This window comes from Taudactylus pleione, unplaced genomic scaffold (assembly GCF_031769625.1).
Source record: "Taudactylus pleione unplaced genomic scaffold, aTauple2 ptg000086l, whole genome shotgun sequence".
Classification (NCBI taxonomy): domain Eukaryota; kingdom Metazoa; phylum Chordata; class Amphibia; order Anura; family Myobatrachidae; genus Taudactylus; species Taudactylus pleione.
Window position 1 is genome coordinate 21,942,052 of NW_028284488.1, and position 23,874 is coordinate 21,965,925.

Below are 23,874 nucleotides of genomic sequence, written 5' to 3' on the forward strand. Positions count from 1 at the left end.
GCTGGGGGGATCCCGGTGCGCACTGGGAATCCCTTTACCTAACACCCGTCTGAGAGCATACTTTATACAGGTACTACCTTTTACTCTCTCTTTCTCTGCTCTCTCATTAGATGCCTGTGTGGTGAGTCTCTGCGCTGTGTGTAGCAACAGAGATATCACCTATACGGTGGCACTAAAAGCAGAGGCAGTCTGCACTGTTTCTTTGTATGCCTGGTGACAGTGAAACTCATTCCACATCCTCTGATTTCATCGATGTGGAACAGCAGTATCTGACCCTTAAGCGCATACGCTCTGCATTTCAAATCTATAATACAGTGTATGCTCTCATATATTTAATAGAGGGACGCCTCTATATATACTATACAGTAACCATTGACGATACGGGGTTAATTATTGACTGTGGTATACAGCTTTTTAATTATGTTATTGTTGATTAGTACACGTCATTTGTGTTATGTCATGTTATATTTTCGCCGTACTTTATGAGGGATATACCCCTTAATTTAGAGGATTAAGATACGTGTTGCGACATTTAGGTTAAGAGCCAACTTTAGTAATAGTTCACTACACAATTGAACTATTACATGTACATGTTTGGTATTCACATGCATGACTATAAAACATTGCATTATTGGGGATCATCAATCGCTTCCATTGATTTGAGGAGGAGTACCTCCAATTGAATGATTTCCTTAATAGTCTCTATGACCTTTCAATAGTTAAATTTAATAAATTGGTCATTTATAAGGACCACTACCCGTTTTATTGTGCAACACGACTTTGAGATATTTATGTTTTGTTACTGTCTTCATTGTTCTGTCATTTGTTAAATATCATTTGTGTGACTCTTGCCCAGAAAACCTAGTGCTGGTTTTAATGATACTAATAAAGTTGAAACTTTTAAAGATTTCTCCTATATAGCTTTCTCCATGACTTAATTTTGTGATTTTCTTTAAGTTTGGGGTGTGCCTCAGTTGTTGGGGTCCTTTTCTTCTTTTTTTCTCACTGCTTTGTGTACAGTACAAGGGTAGGTTTATCATTCGCTTATTCAACAAAAAGGTGAACATATTAATAAAATATATCTAATATAATTGGCTATACATACATAGTTAAATCTAACGGCCCAACTATCAATCTGGTACCTTTGCATAACTCTTTCACAAATTAAACTGTGCAGCTACCAACGAGGGCATATATACGTATAGACATCTCGGCAAATAAAAAGGCTCTTATACCCAAAATAAATTTTATTTTATATATATATATATATATATATATATACACATACACACACACACACACACACACACACACACACACACACACCGTTTGATTAATGTACATATTGCAGAGAACAGAAATGCTGGTGGAGGGCTCATACAGAGGCATGGCTATTTGATGGCAGAATAAGCATATCTGTCATGTGATATTTATCACTTTGGATTTTTTAGCCTATGTCAGCAAGTGCCTAATGGCACTTACTCACAGGTGTTGCTATTCTGTCAACAAAATATAAATAAAAACCTTATATTATCTATTATATAGTGCTGAAAGGCGTGTGTCTAGTACAGCCTCAGTAGACAACTGCAGGCTGCCCAGGTAACACAACCCAGAGGTGGCCCTAGTTGACAAGTTAAAAATAGGTCCCATAAAACAATGGCTGTATGTACTAAGCCTTGGAGAGAGATAAAGTGGACAGAGATAAAGTACCAACCAATCAGCTCCTGTCACTTTACAGGCTGTGTTTGAAAAATTACAGTTAGGAGCTGATTGGTTGATACTTTATCTCCATCCACTTTATCTCTCTCCAAGGCTTAGTACATTGAAACCCAAATTTTTTATATGTGACATTGGGATCTATGTACTAAGCCTTGGAGAGAGATAAAGTGGATGGAGATAAAGTATCAACCAATCAGCTCCTAACTGTCATTTTTCAAACACAGCCTGTAAAGTGACAGGAGCTGATTGGTTGATACTTTATCTCCATCCACTTTATCTCTCTCCAAGGCTTAGTACATAGATCCCAATGTCACATATAAAAAATTTGGGTTTCAAAGCTTTGAAATGAAACAAATGATGTTGTTTTTTCCTATGACGTCTAATGTGTATGTATTAATATGTTTTTTGTGATTAGTTATTTTTACCTAACAATTGTATTCTGCTTATTTTAGTTTCACTAACACTGTGTACCTTTGTCCTATTCTTGTATTATCTACCTATACTTGGAGCTAATAATACACCTTTCTTTTAATGTAGGACCCACGTGTTCCTGCCCTGGTACGTAGAGTGACATCAATACATAGTAGTAGTACTCGGCTCTCCCCCCACACCCACACTTTATCATCTCTGCAGTCTTCCATCAGGGTAATGGCACAGCTGTGCTGTCTGGATCTGTCACTAATCATCATTATGTCAGACACAACTCCTGGCAGAATCACTCTATTGTGGTAGGTCAGATCTTGCAGTGTCACCATCTACACACTGGCTGGCCTGTCCCACGGCAGAGATTCTGAGAATCGGCACCTGCCCCAGCATACCCTTCGCCCTCACTACAGGTCCAGCAAATCAGCACCTCCCGAAACACACACATACACCCCTCCCACAGCTCCAGCAGCTGGAGGTCCTGCAAATCGACACCACCTGCCAGAGATTTTGTGCCACATCCTTGGAGAGGTCTGGAATCAGCATCCCTGCCAAGGGAGGGACATACAGGCCCCACAGAACACCACGGTATATGTCACGGAGAGGTCACAGTCCTGGGCGGCATGCAGCGGCCATTGCAGTGATTTTCAGGGCTGACTTGTTCCACCAGAGAATCATTAGGATGCCAAACAGGGGTAGATAAATCCAGTAGATGAATAATGCCAACAAAGTGGAGGGAGTAGAAACAGGATCTGAAGGCTCAACGCGTTTCGCTGGTTAGAAATACATCCAGCTTCCTCAGGAGCATATCCATAAGCGACCTTTCCGTGACATATACCGGTAATCTTATCACCTAAGGGACACTCTAAACCATACAGTCCAATTCACCCAGCACATGACTGTTTAATTTCTGGAGGGAGTACCTAATAAAGGAACTTATCTTATGGTGTACTCACACCAACATTTGTGTCAATTTTATTTCATCATTTTATTATTTTTTAATTATCATGCATTTATTGACATTTCATTGAGAATTGTTATTTATTAAATTATTTATATGTGAAATCAACTGTCTATTGATATTTATAGTATTAGTCGGATTATTATTGATTAGCGCTGGTATTTCTTTCTTTTTTATCTTGTTTACCCATTCCAGGGGCTCACATCCCCTTTATACCAGCTGCTCTATGACACCACTCAGGTTTCTTGTGTATTTTTACACATAAAAACGCAGTTGTATCTGGTGAACATTTGATATGCAGCTGATTTGAATGCTTCAACTTCAAGCACATATGTGTTTGCATGTGCATTCAGAATACAAGCTATATGAAGCTTTTACCATTCATTTCTGGATCTCATTCATTTCAATGAACGTTATTTTTCAGGTGTGCTCCACTTGTAGTAGAATCTATATTCAAATAAATGGGTAATTGAAATAAATGGTAAAGCTACAGAAATACAATTTAACATCAATTTCCACATATATTTGTTAGGGGACCATACAACCCCTTTCTATTTTACTAAAATAGTAAAAATATGCAAATAAATAGAAGACATGCAAATGTAATTAAAATGAAATATTAATTTCTATTCCAATGAAATTCATCATTATTTATAATCCAAAATAAATGTTCTTAATTTGTAATCCAAGGGAATTATTAATTTGTGATTCAAGGGAAATGTTTTTAATATTTAATCCATGTGAGATAATCTTCATTTCTAATCCAAAGGAAAGAAAAAACCCTTAAAACATTGAATTTACCATAATGAGTGTGGACAAACCTCCCAACTTCCCCCGAGGACAAAAGTATAGACAGTGCGACAGAAAGACAGTCCCTCAAATCAGGACTGTCCTTCTGAAATAAGGGCAGTTGGGAGATCTAAATTTTAAGTACCCAAGTGGGGGACCTAATTTCATCAGGGGCTCTAATACAGAGAAGGGGCCTCCTAGGTGGGGGAACTGCACTAATCAGGGTGTGTGTAGATCATTTTTTTAAAAGCAGAACAGTCCTCTAAATCACTGCTTCCCATTCCAACTTTAGGAGACAAAACTACTTGTACATTATGACATACAGCAGATGCTGGGTTCTGAACCAGGATCTTCAGTAAGACAAATACTTTCCAACATGTTTCAGTTCACCTAATACACAATGTTCTGCTTCCACTTTACCACTGATTTTCCAATTCAATTAGACGGGGCTGAACTAAATGCTCAATGTAATGTTATTACAATCAGAAAATCAGTGGAAAATTAGAAGGAAACATTTTGTCCCAATTGAAATGAGTCATGTTGGCATGATTGCTGTACTCAGTACTAGAGACTGTGCTGCCCTAGGGCATTATGAGTGAATTGTCATAAGGCACATGCATCATTATCTATTATCCCCTTCCTCCATAATGTTCACTAGATAATTGGTGGCTGACATAATAACATATTTATGGCACTCTTTCAGTATTATTTCATGGACGCATTGCAAATATATATATATTTGTAGTTTTCATGGTAATAATAATATTAACAACAATAATAAACAAACACTGTGCAGTTGCAGTAACTTAAAATAATTGCAGGTAGACACACGATAGTTTTCTATATAATAGAGAAAGAAAAAAATTATGTTGCACTGAAGCACAACTGTGTTTTTGCAATATGCAAAATATTAGTACACCAGGATGCAAAAGCATCATCTGTAAAACATTACATGCATTTATAGGGAGAAGTTAAACAAGTAATAAGGAACTAATGAATACAGAACATTCCAACTTGGAAATGAAAAATAAATGGAGTGTTATACATAAATAGTTTACGCATTTATTTTTTTGTACTTCATAATAACAACAGCTGTATCCCATGGACCCACCTGCAAGTATAAGGGGCAGCCAAGGATATTTTGCAGTGGGAAGGAAAGTAAAAGGACATTTGTTCGCAGGAGGAAAGGGATGTAGAAAGTATGCAATAAACAGAAAGGCCTTCACTTAGACTAGAATGATTTACAGATGAAATCCTGTTCCTGGAACCACATCTTCCAAGTGTGAGATCAGCGGCTGTAGCCATATACAGATGTGATTGGTTCTTCAATAGAAGATTAGTAACTTATTTTTCTATTCCATTCCTATGTAAGCACTGTATATAAATACAACAAGCATACATGCGTATATTAGGAGGTATACTTGTACTGTATATACAGTACATTTATATACACATACAAATAATACACGATGCTTACCATTAGGTATATTTGAGCATTACTGCAACCTATTATTTAACATTCGTTGTAGCTTATTGGCCAGTATAAACACGACTATGTTAAGTAACAATTATTATGGGTAGATTTGTGACCACTTTTGCTGATGTCTCTTTTTTTAATTCTGCTACATTAATAATGACTGTTGAATTACCATAAAGTTTGTTGATAAAATATCCGTCCACAATATTAATTGGACATGCTTAATGAGAATTTTGGCCCTATGTTTGCTATACAATTATAAATTCATGTATTGGATCCAGAGGTGATTTCCCAGGAGCATGTGTTGTGTTTACTACCTGGTCTTTCTTTACAGGATCATGCATTTCAATATTAACAGTCAGATTTAATAAGGAATTAGCTGGGAAGAAACTCGAAACTTGAATTAAAACATTACAGATGACTAGATATGTTTTCCCAGAGGATTTAGCCTATTTTTCCCTAATAATTCGTACAATATGTTAGAAATATCATAACCACATTATTTTCCACACAAGAAAATTATAGCAGTAAGAAACCTTGTAAAATAAGTAATGTGGTTAGATTTTTACCTTTACAATTAGTACGAAGGTGGTTCAATAAGGTAACAAGACCTCTCATGTGTGTAATGTTCTCTATTTCATTTTAATTTCCCACCAGGCCAGAGTAGGTAGACCACTGCTTTCTCTCATGTCCATTAGGCTGCACCTCAGATCAGTCATACTGTCCCAACATTAGCTGTAAGATGGCGGGCCTGGTAGAAACATGGTCAAACAGTGAGGTGCATAGTGTGATCAGATTTCTGCATCTAAAGGGCATATCCGTAGCTGAAATTCATTTCCAACTTGTCGAGGTGACAATTTGTGCCACATGGAAGGTCTCAACCAGGAGGTCAGATGCATTAGTGTTAGTGATATTGCTGAGGAACTGAACATCTCAGTGGGAACTCTGCACACTGGGTACAGAAGCAACTCACAGAAGTTCACAAAACCAATAGGATGGGAATGACTCTTGTGCACTTAATGAGGTACCATGAGGAGGGAATGCAGTTCCTGTATCGTATTGTTACAGATGATGAAACATGGGTGCATCATATAACACCAGAGACGAAGCAAGCATCCATGACATGGAAACATGCATCATCCCCTCCTTCATAGAAATTCATAACAACTCCATCAGCAAAGAAGGTCACGGTCACCGTGTTTTGGGACCACAAGGGCGTGCTTCTTGTTGATCTCCACACCAAGGGAGATACTGATAATGCTGTCGGCTATTGTGACACATTGAGCCGGTTTCGGAGGGCAATTCGTCAAAACTACCTGGGTTGCTGCGAACAGGCTTTGTATTGCTGCACGCTATCGCCAGGCCACACTCAGCCAACCGCACATTTGAGCTGTTCTACGCTACCATTGGGAGGTACTGGACCATCCTCTCTACAGCCCTGACTGAGTGATTTCCATCTCTTTGGACCATTCAAGAAGCACCTGGGTGAAAGGCGATTCGCAACCAACGGTGAAGGTCAGCAAGCCACCATGTCTTGGCTTCAGGCGCTTGACACTGAATTCTTCTATGCAGGGATATATACCTTGGTGTACCGCTGGAACAAATGCTTAGACAAGTAGGTGGAAAAAATATTCTGTACCAGGGCCATACTATTGATTATACGTATATATGTACGAGTTGAATAAATGTATGCAAGGAGAGGTCCTGTTAGCTTATTTATTAAATCACCCTGATATTATCTTGTGGAACATTTTCACTAATTATATATATATATATATATATATATAAACAGGGCTGTTTTTCTGCAAAAATAGGTTCAGGAACTGTGGGTGGAGCTAGTGGGGGTGGCGCTGTAGAAAAATAATTATATTTTATATATAAATATATATTGTATATACAGTATTTAGAAAATAAGGCACTCAAAATGGAATTTTAAATAAAACTTATCTTATGGAAAGTACACTTTGGCCCAGGACATTATGTCATAGTTAATGAGAGGTTCAGGTTTCCTACTGGAAAATAGCACTGATAAATATATATATATCCATCCCTTTTCTGCCTCTTTCTTGCTCTCCCCCATCTCTCTCTCCCCACCATCTCTCTCATGCATGCGTCTCTCTCTCTCTTTCTCTCTCCAACATCTCTTTCCCTGTATATCTCTCCCCCCTAGTAGCAATCATAACAAAGCCCCAGCCCTTCTCTAGTCACTAGATGGCTCGCTATCTGCTAGGACCATCTATCTTGGAGTCGCCCCCCTCTGTGCCTGTCATGCAATCAGAGTAGGAGTGAGACCTGAAATGGTTCCACACAAAAAATCTCCAGCAGTTCATTTAAGTCTAATGCTGGGTACACACTACACGATGTGTGTATCCAGTGACGGCACAATGCTATGTCCGTACAAAGTGCACGATGGCAGTTCCATGCTGCATTTAGCAGCATGGCGTTATTCATTGCATTGTCCCATCTGCCATGTTGCACAGCAGATGGAATGATGCGATGAATGAAATGCGGACACGTGCGATCTGGCGCACACACCATGTGATCCAAGCGATATATTGTTTTAATCCGAATCAAAACAATATATATCGTGAAATGGATCATGTAGTGTGTACCCAGATTAATATTGAAATTCTTCTGCAACACAATACTGCCATCTATTAGTGATTACAGTAGTCAACCAGCATGGATCACCCTTAGATGACTTTAAAATAGATGTCCTCCTTCCTTCCATGTTCTTTATAGGAAATAAGGTGGTTCTTCTGTAACTTGTATTGGAAAGCTAGCTCACTACTTGTCACAGGGTATACATGTATGTACTGTACTAGAAAGACAAATTGGTGCATTTGTACTTAGTTATATGTATGTGCAACTGTATTTTTTTCTGCTTCATAAAATACTCCCATTGACTTGTACATGCCATTCTGATTTTACTTAATATACTGCTTAAGATGAACTCCGCACCAAACTATAAATGTTGTTTTCTGTGAAATTCAATAATATAAAGAATAAATTGTACTTTCTATGTCTATATCCCTGTCTTTTGTACTCCCTGAATCACAGGGATGGGCCTCGACAACCGTGTGGCTTGCTTCAAGCAGTCTGAACAGTAAGAGGACAATGAAGAACAGTGTAATGATGTCACGTTACAACAATCAGTGATTCTGGCCGATCCAACAATTGCGGTAAACACAATTTTTCATTTTAGATTAACTCATTAATGTCTGAATCAATGGTCTGAATCAATCTTCACCCAAAATTTACTTCTACTTGTGACTTGAGATGACATTATTTTTCTTCCTTCTCAGGTTTTCAGCGATGTTCTTCTGTCATCAAGCAGAGTTGTTTCATTTTGCAGCCCTTGCATATGACACTTTATACATTTGTATTCAGAGAGCAGCTATGTGCTGTATCCATGGGAAAAAAAAATACACAACTTGAACAAGGACCAATACATGAATAAAAAGCACATGCTTAAGTGAGAGATATAAAATAACATTTACTAAAAGTATGAGGGCGGCAAAATTAACAAACAAAACAAAATTAAAAGATAATTTGCCACTTGTAAATACAGAAATAAAAGTAGCACACTTCTCAGCTAACTGTCAGGACTTTAGGTATTATTAAGATTATTTATTCATTTAAACAGCATATTAGTACTGTATGGCCAGCATACAGTACTCAACAATGCAGCATTTAGCATTCAATCCTATGAATGTGTGTCTACAGCTATGTAAAATCAATGTTCTAGCCTACATTACAGATCTATATTGCCTTGTCCTTTGTAAAATATATACAGAAAATATTTCACACCATGTGTAAAATTAACTAGGAATACAGTTTTCTGCAATTTAAAGCGGTCTCAAAAGTCTTCATTCATCTCTTAAATCAGTCTTCTACTTCAAGGACTTCCTGCCCACCCATTCACGTATGTGAATGGAATGTCATTTAACTAGGGCTTGACAAAGATCTGTAACTGTCCAGGAAATTCCAACAAGCAATGTCAGACCATATCCCTTTCTGTACACATCCTCCAATAGTGTGAACACTGCAAGGCTCAGCATATATACCATTTTTTTAGGCTGGAACAATGGGGCTTATACTGAGGTGGGAGTAAAACAAAAAAGAGCAAGTAACTTTGCACCTGGACAAATCATGTGGCAATGCAAGGGGTACAAATACATTTATGTTTTTTTGCATGCAGAGTAAATACTGGCTGCTTTTGCATGTAGCCCACAAATGCTGCATAAATTTATTTTTACACTGCAATTTAGATTTGAGCTAGGAACCGACCCCCCCTCCCAAAACTAAATCTCTGCACATTTTACATCTGCCCTATCTGCAGTGCAATATGGTGTACAGTTTCTTGCTCTTTTTTTGCTGTACTCATACCTCAGAATGAGGCCCAATGATTCTTACAAGTCCAGTCTTCAGTAGTGTCCTCATTATTACCTCCTCAATCTTAAAGCGGACCAGTCACTGAGCTACACTAAAGTGGTCTGAATCAAGCTTCAGCCTATCAATTCACTGGGAACTAGTGACATCACTGAGGCATATACGCATTGATACTAATTTTGAGATACTTATATATTTTTTATTAATAAAGAAAAATAAAAAAAATCTCTCTCATATATATATATATATATATATATATATATATATATATATATATATATATATCTCTCAAGCATTTAAATATAATTTAATATATTCCCAAATGTCCACAATCTATATATAGTTGGGAAACTGCTCAAATTTTACAACAAAGAGCTGTACATCTATACTAGTTTTTAGTTTAATCCATTCATCTTCATGAATATAGTGCTAATGTTACAAAAAATAGTTCAAGTTACCTGTACAAGAAGTTCTAGCTTCCTATCATCTAGGAGGTGAACTTGACATCGCCGCCCCTCCGTCATCTGTACAAAGAAAAAAAATATGTGATTACCAACCTGTCAAGTGAATGTCAATATGTTCAAACAGCAATCCTGATAATCAGCAGTCATTTTACATTTGGATCATAGGCCTGCATGTGCACCTAATAATAAACCCCTCATTCAGTCATAAGTAAACTAATAAAGCACTAAGGGCCTGATTCAGAGCCGTTCGCTATTTGCGGTCGTTCGTTCAAAAACAAGGGGTGGCTATTCAAATGATCCGTTCGCAAATTGCAGTCTGTTCACACCTCTAAGTCTGAACGAGCGTGCAAAACATACGCTCGTTTATTTGTTAAAAACGCCCCCTGGCCGCTCGCACCATACGTCATGTCCGCTATTTATTAGATTAATCGAGTACATCTAACAGCATATGAACTGCTCGCTATTCTTGTGGTTGGTTTTTTCAACCGCTATTTTGCGAGCAGTTCTGAGTTAAAAAAAACCAAGTGACGTGGTCAATGACGCTGCTGTATTAATTATGCACTCCCTTAAAACGCCCGTTTTGACCTTTAAGCACGCCTGCGATCGGATCTCCACTCCCCATTTTCAAGCACCTTCCCCTGTTACCACCCACATACGCCTCATTCTGTCACTCAAAATAGCAGGCATTCGCTATATTGCGAGCACATGAATTTCGGCCGCACTGACTGGTTCGCGCATGCATATAACGATCCGTACGCATGCGCAGATGTGCGAACATCGCTCGGAACGAGCGTACTGCCGCTAGCGAGTGGCTCTGAATGAGGGCCTAAAATCACTACAGTTTTTCAACAAATCAATGGACCAATAATAAATGCTATAACTATTCACGTCTATATTATTGTTGCTTAATCGTTGTACTAGTGGTAGCTCTCTCCTTATCATTTCCCTGCTAGTTACCATAGAAAGATGTCAAACACAGTGTATATATAAAAATCAATTCATGGTACAGTAACTAATTGACTAATAAACTGTAGAGGACTGTAGAATTGAGTATGTTCTTCTAGGACTTGGCTCTTATTGACCCAACACAAAACAAAATCTCAATTTCTGCTCTGCATATAATAAAATGAGGCATGAAAAATAAATGAGAGCTCTTGGATAAGTTAGATGTTGTCCCATGGGTAAGGCCTTCTGGGAAAGAGCTGCTTTTTTGCTGTTCAGTATATGCCTGACTCATTAGAGAACATGTAGGCAATGTATTATTAAAATTCTGTTTTATATTGTATATATTGCAGGCCACTGAGCTGTCCCATGGTGTTTTAATAGAGGTAAGGTGCCTTAAAATAACGGTGTGTGAGCTTTTCATTGGAAAACAAAATGATTGAGACCTTATTAGAATAAAGTTCTTAATCCTGTAGTCAAAGGCAGACCCTATGTCAAGCAAGGTCAAGCTGTGAAAGGTTTGTCAAAGAAATATTCAAGATCCATTAATTAGAGAAGTATTGTCACCAACTCAAAAGGACTCTTGGGGCTGTTTCATCACCCCACTCTCAAGCTTTGCGCGCACCCATGAGGTGCATGGCTACTTTTGTACCTGTCCCAGCACCTCTCTCCATAGACCCATGCAAACCCACAGTATTTTTCCCATTCACGTTTATGGCCAATTTTTTTCTAATGACCCATTAATTTCAATGGAATTATGTGCTAAATTGAAATAAATGGAACTATCCAACACTTTTAGTTTGAATAGAGACCAAATAATCTCCACTGATGTGTAATCAAAGCAGAAAATCCCCATGACTCCCATCAATTTTAGCCAATCACATTGAGACTAAACCGGTTGTGATTGGCAGAGTCTCTAAAGGAAGCCCAGTTCAATTCAGACTACGGATACTCTACGTCAGGCTCCGAACTAAACAATTTGCGTCTTCCCTTTGGTTTTTATTATCCAAGTATTACAGGATGAATTCTCATAGAATTCAAAAAGATCCTTGGATTACAAAAATAATTCCCATTTTATTGCAACAAAATTACTTGGGACCGCAATCTAGAAGAATTTTTTCATACTACTAAATTAGTACGCAAGTGTTTGGAAAGTTTTACATTTCAATTTAAGATTATTTAATCACTTTGTATTTTTATGTACACTATTATTTACTATAATAGAATGGGGTCCTATGGATACCTTACTGCAAATGTGAGACTACTGAGTTAGAAAAGCTATTACTTTAGAAGTTCTAATATTCCATACTACCCAGGTACACACACACACATACACTCAGGTGGCTGGCTGTTTTTTTGTGACTTCCAACCATAGAGGCCCCAGCACCATAGAGGCCCCAGCCCTTCACTGGACTGTCTCAGGAGGACTCAATGTTACAAGATTCTCCCGTTATTAGTGGGTACAAGCACAGGCTGTTCCACTATTTATCACAGTCCTCCTGTTTTAGTGGGAATCAGCCCAGGTTGTCAAGCACTGGTTCTGAATAAGGACATTTGCTCCCAAATGTATTTTTTAAATGAATTAAGCCTTCATTTTATTTGTGGTTTTACATGTAGAACATATTCTGAAAACTACATTAAAATGAATGGGCATGGAAATAAAGCTTCATACCACTTGCGTGCTGGCGGCATAGATCAATGCATGCAAATGTGTACAGTGCCCATCAACAACAGGTATGCACAAGTGAACTGCCTAACAATATGTGCAAATGTACAGTGTTTATATTAATTTTAACATGTGGTTTGTACTTGCACAGTTTTACAGAAACACAATGCTAGCAGATAACTGGTTTTAAGTGGGTGCCTTTAATTTAGGCCTCTTACCCAATTTAGTAATTTTTTGGTGTTATTCTAGCATTTTTATGCTTTTTCAATGAATATCAATTAATCTGAAAATGGAACCAGACCCAATATCCATTTGTGATATTATATTTTGGGTTGGCTAGAGGAGCATTAAGACTCCTGGTTTGTCATTTATACAAATAAAAAAAATGCAGAATGAACATGTGTCAACCACATGGTACACGTTATTATGAACAAGTATTGAACGTAAGTGTTTCAATTTCAACTAGACATGTGATCAGAAATAATTGTATTGTTTAAATTGTGTTGATACATGTATTTTTAAAAATAACAGATAAAGCACCTATAGAAATTGTCGCCTGTAAATTAATGTTTTTTTTTGCGGGGGTTTTATTGAATTTTTCTCCCCATATAAACATAACAAAAGAACATAACCACACATACACACATCGACATTGAGAGTACAACATATGCCATTGTGGGGTTTACTAATGCTTTTTATTTTCATATACATTTGCATGCATTTAACTAACATTAAAAGGACACGTTACACTTATAATTCTAACTCCAGTGACTAAGGGGTCTATTCATGAAGCAGAGAAGAGCACTGTTTAGCAGGTCTGTCTTCTCACTACGCTACAGGGATCGCGGAGGGGCCGGACAGTGCCCGAAGACGTCGGACAGGTAATTGTACATGAATGGCTACTAAACTTCACTATATATTGCATCGATGTGATATATAGCGATATCTTTTAGTAGCCACTTCATGTTCTATATGAATAGACCCCTAAGTAAACTAAGTAATGGGAGGTTACAATTGTGCAATGGTTCATCCGCAGAATCTGGTCCTGAATTAGGATTCGGAATAACTTTAAAGTAAACTTGACACACTTTCATACACCCAAATTCATACTACAGAAGACAGATGGCAGTGCAACCTGTAAGATGCCACCACAATACCATCGACAGAGAACATGTGACATTGCCCCAGTAACACTGACAATTGAACATGTCGACAATGTAACTGTTTTCCCATCTAAAGTAAAGTTACACATAAAAGGGCATATTTATTAGTCAACAAGGTTTCGGCAAAAATGATGAAAACTGACGTTTTCTGTTAACTTTTATGTGCTGATTCAGAAAATAAAAATTAGATCACGTCACAAGCAAGCAAAAATGGTTGAAAATACTTATAAATTTACAGTGCCTTCTGGAAGCGAACTACGTCCCTTTCTATGTTGTCTCTTTCTGGTTTACATGTGGAGCGATTGCAAACAATGGGGTCTATTTACTAAGCAGTGTTAGGAGACAGAGGGTTTGATTCAGACCCGCTCGCGAGCGCTGAGCGCTCGCAAGCGTGTCGATGGTGCCCAAGTGCGCATGCGCACGACGGAGATGGCTCCGTTGTTCGCATGCGCGAGACACGAATAACGACGGCCAAGCCGTCATTATGGGTCTTGCACCAAAGGGGGCGTGCTGTCGATGGTGCCCATGGGAACGCCTACCGTCTGGGGCCGGCCCCACTGACATCACTAGTGACGTCAGTGGGAGTGCTTTTGGCTCTGATAGAGCCAAAAGCACTCCAGGGCTTGCGGCAGCGAGACCCTACCGCAGGGTCTCGTCGCAAGCCCGATGGTCGCGATGGTCTTGACCATCGCCACCATCAGTTTGGCCGCTCGCTATAGCTGTGGGTGGTCACCCACAGCTATGCGAGCGGCCAGGAGGCCGCTCCAAAAAGGAGCAGGTACGGCCCTGATTCAGAGCGAGCGCTCTGTCAGAGCGTCCGGCTCTGAATCAGGGCCAGAGTGAAAAGTGATAAGGTGCCAGCCAATCAGCTCCCAACTATCATTTTTCAAACACAGCCTGTGAGATGACAGTTTTGAGGTGATTGGCTGGCACCTTATCACTTTTCACTCTGTCTCCTAACACTGCTTAGTAAATAGACCGCAATATGTCTTAATATGCAAAAACAAAATATTTCCGAACCACCCCCATCCATGTTAAGTGGCTGTCAGCAGGGTATTCATCAATAAAGTTTGTCTACAATTGAACCAAATACAATACACATTTTTACTTCAGGAGATAGTTTTGATGTGTAAGCTGCAATGGCAGGTTGTCTAGCTTGAGTGCAGTTTTTGTTTTGTGAAATATTTTTCATAATTTTTTATAATGGAGCAAAAAGTTGTGAATGTCTAAATGAGTCCAATAGTTTTTGCTATATTTGTGGATAATTTACAGTGAAGTCACAATGTTGGTCAATCATGCAGAAGCTAATGCTGATTATGATTATTGTGACGCTGTGTTTTTGATCCAGATAAAAGTTGGGCACCACATATGTGCTGTATAGCATTCTATGCAAGTCTGATGAAATGGAGGAAGGGGAACAAACAGAGCCGTAACTAGACTTTTTGGTGCCCTGTGCCAGAAAGAGTATCGGCAGCCCCATATTTTTTTCATATAGGGACATAAGATGTGCCCCGGAACAAGGGGGGTGGCGAAGGGCCATGACAATTCTGATTTGTCCCGGATGATGATGTCGGGGTACCACTGTTATCCAGGTGTCACTGCTAAATGTGAGACACTGTGAATACAATGGCTGCATTGATGATACAAAATAATTATGCAGTATAACTCACCAGCTATTGAAGTAGAAGAGCACTGGTGAAGCTGCACCTGCACAAGGATTTATCCATCAGAACAGCCAGACACAAGCCTGGAGCCAGCAGTGAAGATCACAAACTGAAGGTATAGAAAGAGTGCTACTTGTAGAGTATATGCAGCAAATATCAGTGGCAGGGAGCATGGCTGTAGAGAGGAGGCCCAGGCGAGGGGGTTGGGGCGTGGCCTAACTGTGGGAGGTGTGGCCACACCTCATTAAGCAAAAAAAAAATCATTTTTGCAGCGCCACTATGCACTGGAGAGGGAGGCGTTGAGTCCCCTAGCCCAGCACAAATCCAGTGAGGGGGCGTGGTTAGTGTGATCACTGCCGTTGCTGCTGCTCAGTAGCAGTGAGCAGTCTCCCATTGACAGGTAAGAGGGAGGGGGGGGGGGGGTGTCGGACCCAGAGCAAGCTCAGGCCCCAGAAATTAGTACCCGCTCCCCTCACTCTCTGCACCCCTGGCAGTGAGATCCATGTATGGACCCTGAACTGGCAGCTGAACTCACCAGCAAGGGCAAGGGTAGCTCCATGTGTAAGGTGTCTGACTGTCATGTGGGAGGTAATAGGTTTGAGTCCCGGGTATGACAGCATTTTGAAATGGGTATGTTAAATAAAAGAGGATGTGAATGAAGGTGCTTGAGGAGGCAGCCAGGAGATGCTGGGGATAACAGAAGAGGAAGCTACAAGTGAGAATGATTATAAACAGAAAATTGACATGCCGTGGCATATCTCACACCACCCTAGTTATTGCCCTGGGAACAAGAATAGTATGACTCTTGCTGTTCCAATGGTCTGGTGAGAACCAAACAGTCACTTAGTAGACTTATTTTTGTCTAACAAACACTGAGTTACTGTTCAAAGAACGGTAAAGTTAACATTGAATATCCCAATCACCCATCTGCAATAAGATCAGTGTCACATACACTTGAACTCCAGATTCCTGTTCCTCCATCTAACTGGGAGGAATTCCCAAATCCATAAGAAGCGCATGAGCAATATGAGGCAACTGCTGGTCCCTCTACATCTTGCGACCAGTTACAGTCCCGAGCATGACAAAAAAAAACAAAACACTTAATTGAGCGAAGTGAGTTAGTCACAAATTTTAAACTTTCAAAGCAACAAGCCGAAATATTAAGATCCAGGGTGCTCCAATGGAAGTTGAATGCAAAAAACACAAGGATTTCTGTGTTTTGAAAACAATATGAAAACCTTGCAAGTTACTAAAAAATACAAGGTTCCCTTTGCGTCTGCAAAGATCTAACTGGATTGATGCATGAACTTGGGATTCAGAAAAACCCCTAACAATGGAGATTATTCATCCATTCTTCTCAAGTGACTTTACATGCCGCCTTATTACATATTGGGAAGGCAAAACTTTTGGTACCAGTGGCTCATTTGGTAGCTATGAAAGAAACTTACGATGCCATATCAATCTTGTTAAATGACAACTATATCTTGCTGGCAAATCTGTGCCAATTTGAAAAATGTTGTTAAGGCAATTTTGAAGTGCAATGACCGATGTTTTGAACGATGAATGAATAATGTTCCTTCCCTTAATGAAAATAGTCATGTTGGACATTCTGAAATGGATGATGAACGAGAACTACAAACTAGAGTGCGCATATGTAAAAATCGTTAATCGTTATAACTCATAAACTGAGCAATTGTTTTGAACGATTTAACGATAACGACGTCGTTATCGACAAATCATTCAAAAAATCATTAGGTGTGTATGCACCTTTACATTCGCACCTAGGCATCTTTCTGGACAATTTGGGAGCTGTGAATGATGATCAGGGGAAAGATATTTGCACAATGGAGCAAAGGATCAAGGTGGGATCTAGCGATGATGGGTAATTATTACTGGATTTTGATATACATACTAATTACAGCATTTTTTTGCATATAAGTAGTTTTCCGAATTTATCCATCCACCTTTGTGGGAAATGTTTATTATTTATATATGTGTCTCTTAAGGCACACCTCCACAAAAAGACCTCAAAACGACTGCACGATTAAGTCATTGTAATCGTGCAGCCGTTTTGCAGTCAGTGAAGGCACATCAAGCATTATTATTATTATTATTATTATTATTATTAGTATCGTTTATTTATATGGCGCCACAAGTGTTCCGCAGCGCCTTACAAAGTACATAAACAAATAGATTGATTTACAGTGACTTACAGTACAATACAATACACGACATGGATAATATACATTGCTACATTCACGACCATAACACCCAGATAAGCAACAATGCAAAGCAATCAAGTGTTAGGTGCTCTGGTAGAGAGTAAGAAGTAGATGAAGGTATAGTAAGGAGATGCACAAGAGGGTAGAGGGCCCTGCTCATAGGAGCTTACATTCTAAGGGGGAGGGACAGACAAACAGGGGTGAAACAGATGGGGTAGGCAGGGAGGAAGGAGTATGTAGCAGCAAGTTAAGATGAGAGCTGGAAGGCTTTGATGAAATAGTGGGTCTTGAGAGCCCGTTTGAAGGATTGTAGAGAGGTGGAGAGTATGATGGGAAGCGGGAGAGAGTTCCAAAGGTGGGGACTAGCGCGGGCAAAATCTTGGAGGCGGGAGTGGGAAGTAATCAATTGGCAAGAGAGGCGTCGTGCATTTCTTGAACGAAGAGGGCGGACAGGGGAGTAAAGGGAGATGAGATCAGAGATGTAAATGGGAGAGGAATGGCTGAGGGCTTTGTAAGTGAGTGTGAGAACCTTAAATTGGGTTCTAAAGGGGAAGGGGAGCTAGTGGAGGGCTTGTAGGAGAGGGGAGGCAGATGCAGAGCGTTTTGAGAGGAAGATGAGCAGAGCAGCAGCATTGAGGACAGACTGGAGAGGGGAGAGAAGGGATTTGGGGAGGCCAGATAAGGTTACAGTAGTCCAATCTGGAGATGACCAATGAGTGTATGAGGGTTTTAGTGGCATCCTGGGTGAGAAAGGGTCTAATCTTGGAAATATATTTAAGATGAAAGCGACAGGACTGTGAGAGATTCTGGATATGTGGTTTGAAGGAGAGGGAGGAGTCCAGGATAACTCCAAGACAGCGCACTTTGGGGCTAGAGGAGATAGTTGTGCCATCAATTGATAAAGAAATGGTGGGAAGTGTGGTTATGTAGGGGGGAGGGAAGATGATTAGCTCAGTCTTAGACATATTAAGTTTACGAAATCGCTGGGACATCCAGGAAGACATGCCAGAGAGACAGTTGGAGACACGAGTGAGGAGAGAGGGAGAGAGGTCAGGGGAGGAAAGGGAGATCTGAGTATCATCAGCATAGAGATGATATTGGAGGTCAAAAGAGCTGATGAGTTCACCTAGTGAGGATGTATAGAGTGAGAAAAGGAGAGGTCCAAGAACAGAACCTTGGGGAACACCCACTGCAAGAGGCTGTGGGGGAGAAGAGGAGTCATGAGAGGAGACAGAGAAGGATCGGTCAGAGAGGTAGGAGGATAGCCAGGAGAGGGCAGTGTCACGCAGACCAAGGGAGTGAAGGATTTGCAGAAGGAGAGAGTGGTCCACAGTGTCAAAAGCAGCAGAAAGGTCAAGGAGAATGAGCAGAGAGTAGTGGCCCTTGGATTTAGCAGCATTGCTGACTTTTGTGAGGGCAGTTTCAGTGGAGTGGAGAGAACGGAAGCCAGACTGGAAAGGGTCAAGGAGGGAATGAGAGGAAAGAAAGGTGGTAAGGCGCTTAAAAACAACACGCTCAAGGAGCTTGAAAGCAAAAGGGAGGAGAGAGATGGGACAGTAGTTGGAGAGAGTGTTAGAATCAAGGGTTGGTTTTTTTAGTATGGGGGAGACAAGGTCATGTTTGAATGCAGACGGGACAGTGCCTGATGATAGGGAGAGATTAAAGAGGTGGGCAAGATGGGAGCAGGCAGAAGGAGAGAGGTAGTGGAGGAGACGTGAAGGGATAGGGTCAAGGGGGGAGGACTGGATGAGGGACATGACTTCCTCTCCAGATACAGGGGAGAAGAAAGTTAGAGTCAGTAAAATTGAAGGAGAGGGGTGATCTGGGAAGAGAGGAGGTGGATAGCAGGGGGCCTGATGGGATATGATGTCCTGACGTATGAAGTCAGGCCTTCATTCAGAGGCGGCCGTACGGTCTACGACCGCCTCGATGCTTGTCAAGTGCGCATGCGCACGAGGGAGCCGGCTCCTTCGTGCGCATGCACGAGACCCGCTATGACCGACAGCGCCGGTCGTAGCGGGTCTCTTTCGAAAGGAGGCGAGCTGTCGATGTTGATTGACAGCTCGCCCCGTTTGGAAGGCGGGCCGGGGGGTTGGCAGCCCAAACGGAGGCGTTCCCATGGGAACGCCTACCGTTTGGGGGAGGCCCCACTGACATCACTAGTGATGTCAGTGGAGAGCTTCCGGCTCTGACAGAGCCAGAAGCTCTCCGGGGCTTACGACAAGTGAGACCCTACCCTAGGGTCTCGTCATAAGCCCCGATGGTCGCGATGGTCTCTGACCATCGCGACCATCACCCTAGCGGTCGTTAGAGCTGTGGGTGTAAACCCACAGCCTAACGGCCGAAACAGAGGCGGGCGGTCAGGATGCAAGCGGCCGCCCAGTTTCTGAGCGACCGCTTGCATCCTCCGACCGCCTCTGAATGAGGCCCTCAATTTTAGATGTAAAGTAGGTAGCAAAATCAAGGGCAGAGAGCGAGGAGGGGAGGCAAGGAGGGGGTGGGCGGAGGAGGGAGTTGAAGGTGGTGAAGAGACGTTGGGGATTTGAGGACTGTAAGGAGATGAGGTTCTTGAAATATGACTGTTTAGAGAGGGAAAGGGCAGCACTGTATGATGAGAGCATAGATTTGAAATGGAGAAAATCAGCCTTAGAGCGTGATCTTCTCCACTGTCGTTCGGCAGTTCGCGAACACTTTTGCAGATATCTGGTGCATTTGGAATGTCAGGGTTGAGGTTGAATAGTGATCGCCGGAGCAACAGACTCCAGAGCAGAAGTAAGGGAGGTATTGTATAGAGAAATGGCTTGTTCAGGGCAGGAGAGAGAGAGGATAGGGGAGAGAAGTGAGTCAAGCTGGGAAGAAAAAGAAACGGTGTCAATAGCGTCAATGTTACGCTTAGTGATAGTGGCCTTAGGAGGTAGAGAAAGGGAAGGAGAGAGGGATAGTTTAAAAGAGAGAAGGTGATGGTCTGAGAGGGGGAATGGGGAATTGGAGTAATCAGAAATATCACAACGGTGAGTGAAGAACAGGTCAAGCGAATGCCCACTCACATGGGAGGGTGAGGAGGTCCATTGGGAGAGACCAAATGAAGACATGAGGGTGAGGAGTTTGGAGGCAGAGGCTTCTGTGGGGATATCAATAGGAATATTGAAGTCACTTAGGATAATAGAGGGAAGGTCAGAGGAGAGAAAGTGAATAAGCCAGGAAGCGAAGTTGTCAATGAATTTGGAAGGAGGGCCAGGGGGACGGTAAATAACTGGTTGGAAGAGGCATATAGCATGAACCTCAAATGTAGAGAAAGTAAGAGATGGTTCAGAGGGTAGGAGTTGGTAGGAGTAACCGGGGATAGAAGGACCCCTACCCCACCACCATGGCGACCCCCAGGCCGAGGGGTATGAGAGAAGATGAGGCCCCCAGAGGAGAGAGCAGCAGGGGAAGTGGTGTCAGAGGGTGAAATCCAGGTTTCAGTAATGGCTAGGAGATGCAAGTTTTTAGAGATGAAAAGGTCATGGGTGGGTACGAGTTTGTTACATACTGATCTGGCATTCCAGAGGGCACATGATAGAGGGACTGTGTTTGTGGGAGAGATGTGAATTAGATTATTTGGGTTGCTGTAGCGGGAAGGTGAGTTTAATATGGGTGGCCGAGATGAATGTAGTGGAGAGATTATGCGGGGACCAGTGCTGGGAAGGGAACCTGTAGGTGGTTGGCAGGGAGGGAGTTTAATATGATGGGGGTGGTACGGGAGGAGAGGTATGGAGAGGAGGTTTGGAGGAAGGATTATCAGTGGGGTAGTAGGACAAAGGAGGGGTAGAAGAGAATGAACGTGTAGTAGTGGGAGAGGAGAGGGAGGACGGCAGACAGAGGAGGAGATATAAAGGAAGGAGGAGGTGGAGGAGACAAGGGGGAAATGATATAGGTGGAAAAAGGGGGTAGAGCAGAGTATTAGGTAGACAGTGAGTGGAGGGGGAGGTACACATGATAATGGTGTGGAAGAGTTGGGTAGGGGGAAGAAAACTAGATGTGGGAATAAAGTATGAGTGCAGAGAAGCAAGTAACAGTACAATGGAGGAAAATGTGCCTGCAAAATTTCCAAACTATTATTGAGCAGAGGAAAAGAGGAGAAATGGAATATTAAAGTAAACTGAATTAGTAGACAGATGACAGGCTAGGAAAATAAGAGAGGTGGGAAGATATTATTTCTAAGACATATACTAAAATTGGCACTGAATACAGTAAGCTATGAGTTGTTTGTGAAACGAGCGAGTCAGTACAAATAATAGCAGGTGTAAGTTCTTATAGTGAGCAAACAGAGGCCAGTGAAGATTGCCCAGGTGATGAAGACAGTGTAGTGTAGATATTGTGAACTTACATTTCTTGATTATACTTTGTCCATATGTTCTTGTTAAAGAATAGTTTAAGGTTAGAGTGGTCTCCTTCAGTTTAATGCCGAATTTGGTAAGAAATGCACTTTTACAAATTATGCACTTTTAATAATTATGCCCTATTCAGCCCAGGGGCCTTCAGCCTTCCTATGAACTTAAATAGTCAGTGCTTGCATGTGTATGCAATGAATCCAATCATCCCCCAATACCCTCCCACTAATATGGCTAGCAATAAATGTCCTAACATAAACAAACAGTGAATGCCACAAAGCTAAGAAGAATTAGGTCTAGTAATCTATTCACTTTTCAAATAATTAAAAATTAGATGATCTGCAGCAATGATGAGGTTACCTAGTTTGCAGTACATTTTTCAAATAATTAAAAATTAGATGATCTGCAGCAATGATGAGGTTACCTGCCAATTAAGAAGAAATCATCTGCAAACATGTTGAATCTGACGTTTTCATTGTACAAATATGTTGTACAACCTGACGATAGATGTAAAAACGACCAGCGGGTGCGCGCATCGCTGGTCGTTTACGACTTTTTTTTTTAAACAATCTGTAAACGATTCTCAAACGATTATTCAAAGATTGAATGATAATATCGTTATCGTTCAATTTAATCGTCTAGTGCAGGCCTGGCCAACCTGTGGCTCTCCAGCTGTTGTGAAACTACAAGTCCCAGCATGCCTTGCAACAGTTTTAGCATTCCCTAATAGCAAAACTGTAGCAGGGCATGCTGGGACATGTAGTTTCACAACAGCTGGAGAGCCACAGGTTGGCCAGGCCTGGTCTAGTGGATGTGTGCCTTAAAACATGCTTTCTGTTGTCAAATTTAACTTTTTCCTATTATCCCAGCCATCCAGTTAATTTACATGGTTTTAAAAAATTTAATTGTTCTACCAAAGAACACAAGACTATAACTAAAAAACATGACGGATTACAAACTTTATACTTGAGTGTTCAGTGTGTACAATTTAGTCAAAATCACCGTAATTCATGTTGTTGAAAAAAAAGTTTGAAATTGTTGTACTAGTGTAATCGGGTGTTAGACCCGATGTTCAAAATGTGTTATCATTTATCGTGGCAACAAGAATTTAAGGTCTGCCGAGATGTAATAAAAACCACATGTAATTTTTAAAAGTAAAGTGATAACTAATGTTGCTTCACATTTCAGAGCTTGGCAAATTTGTCATTCTAGCAGCCCCCATAGAAACTTCAGGGGCACCCCCATACATTGCCGATTTTTTGGGGAGAATCATCTGCAAAACACCTTAAAGTGTAACACTCCCAGTTTAGAAGAAATGCTTTACAGCAGCAGGAATGTTCCATTTTTGAAAGTCTAAGGGTTATATTTACTAGTTCTGCTTTTAGAAGGGCTATAGTAATACATGCAAAATCATGCTTGTTTCGCCTGTATTTACCCTTTCAAAATCCGGAATAGGTATGGAAAACCGGCTGCCGCATGACCGGCAGTTCGATTCCCGGCAGCGGCAGCCCGACAGATCAGCAGAGCCTGGCAGCGGAAGCCCGACAGCGCTGGAAATCCCAATCGTCCCCAATGTAATTATAAACTAACCTAACCCTCCTTAGGGGTGCCTAACCCTA

General features: G+C 41.0%; 1 protein-coding gene across 6 annotated transcripts in view; it reads right to left on the bottom strand.

The window, feature by feature from the left end:
* The window catches only part of FRMD4A (FERM domain containing 4A), a 481,635-nt gene that overhangs the window by 218,392 nt on the left and 239,369 nt on the right, over positions 1–23,874 (bottom strand). For all 6 annotated transcript variants that reach the window (XR_015877834.1, XM_088468780.1, XM_088468779.1 and 3 more), the window contains exon 2: positions 10,220–10,285. Coding sequence is in view for 5 of the 6 variants with exons in the window: in XM_088468780.1 (XP_088324906.1) it covers positions 10,220–10,285 (66 nt within the window). In the remaining variant the exon portion in view is untranslated. The remainder of the gene's footprint in view (positions 1–10,219; positions 10,286–23,874) is intronic.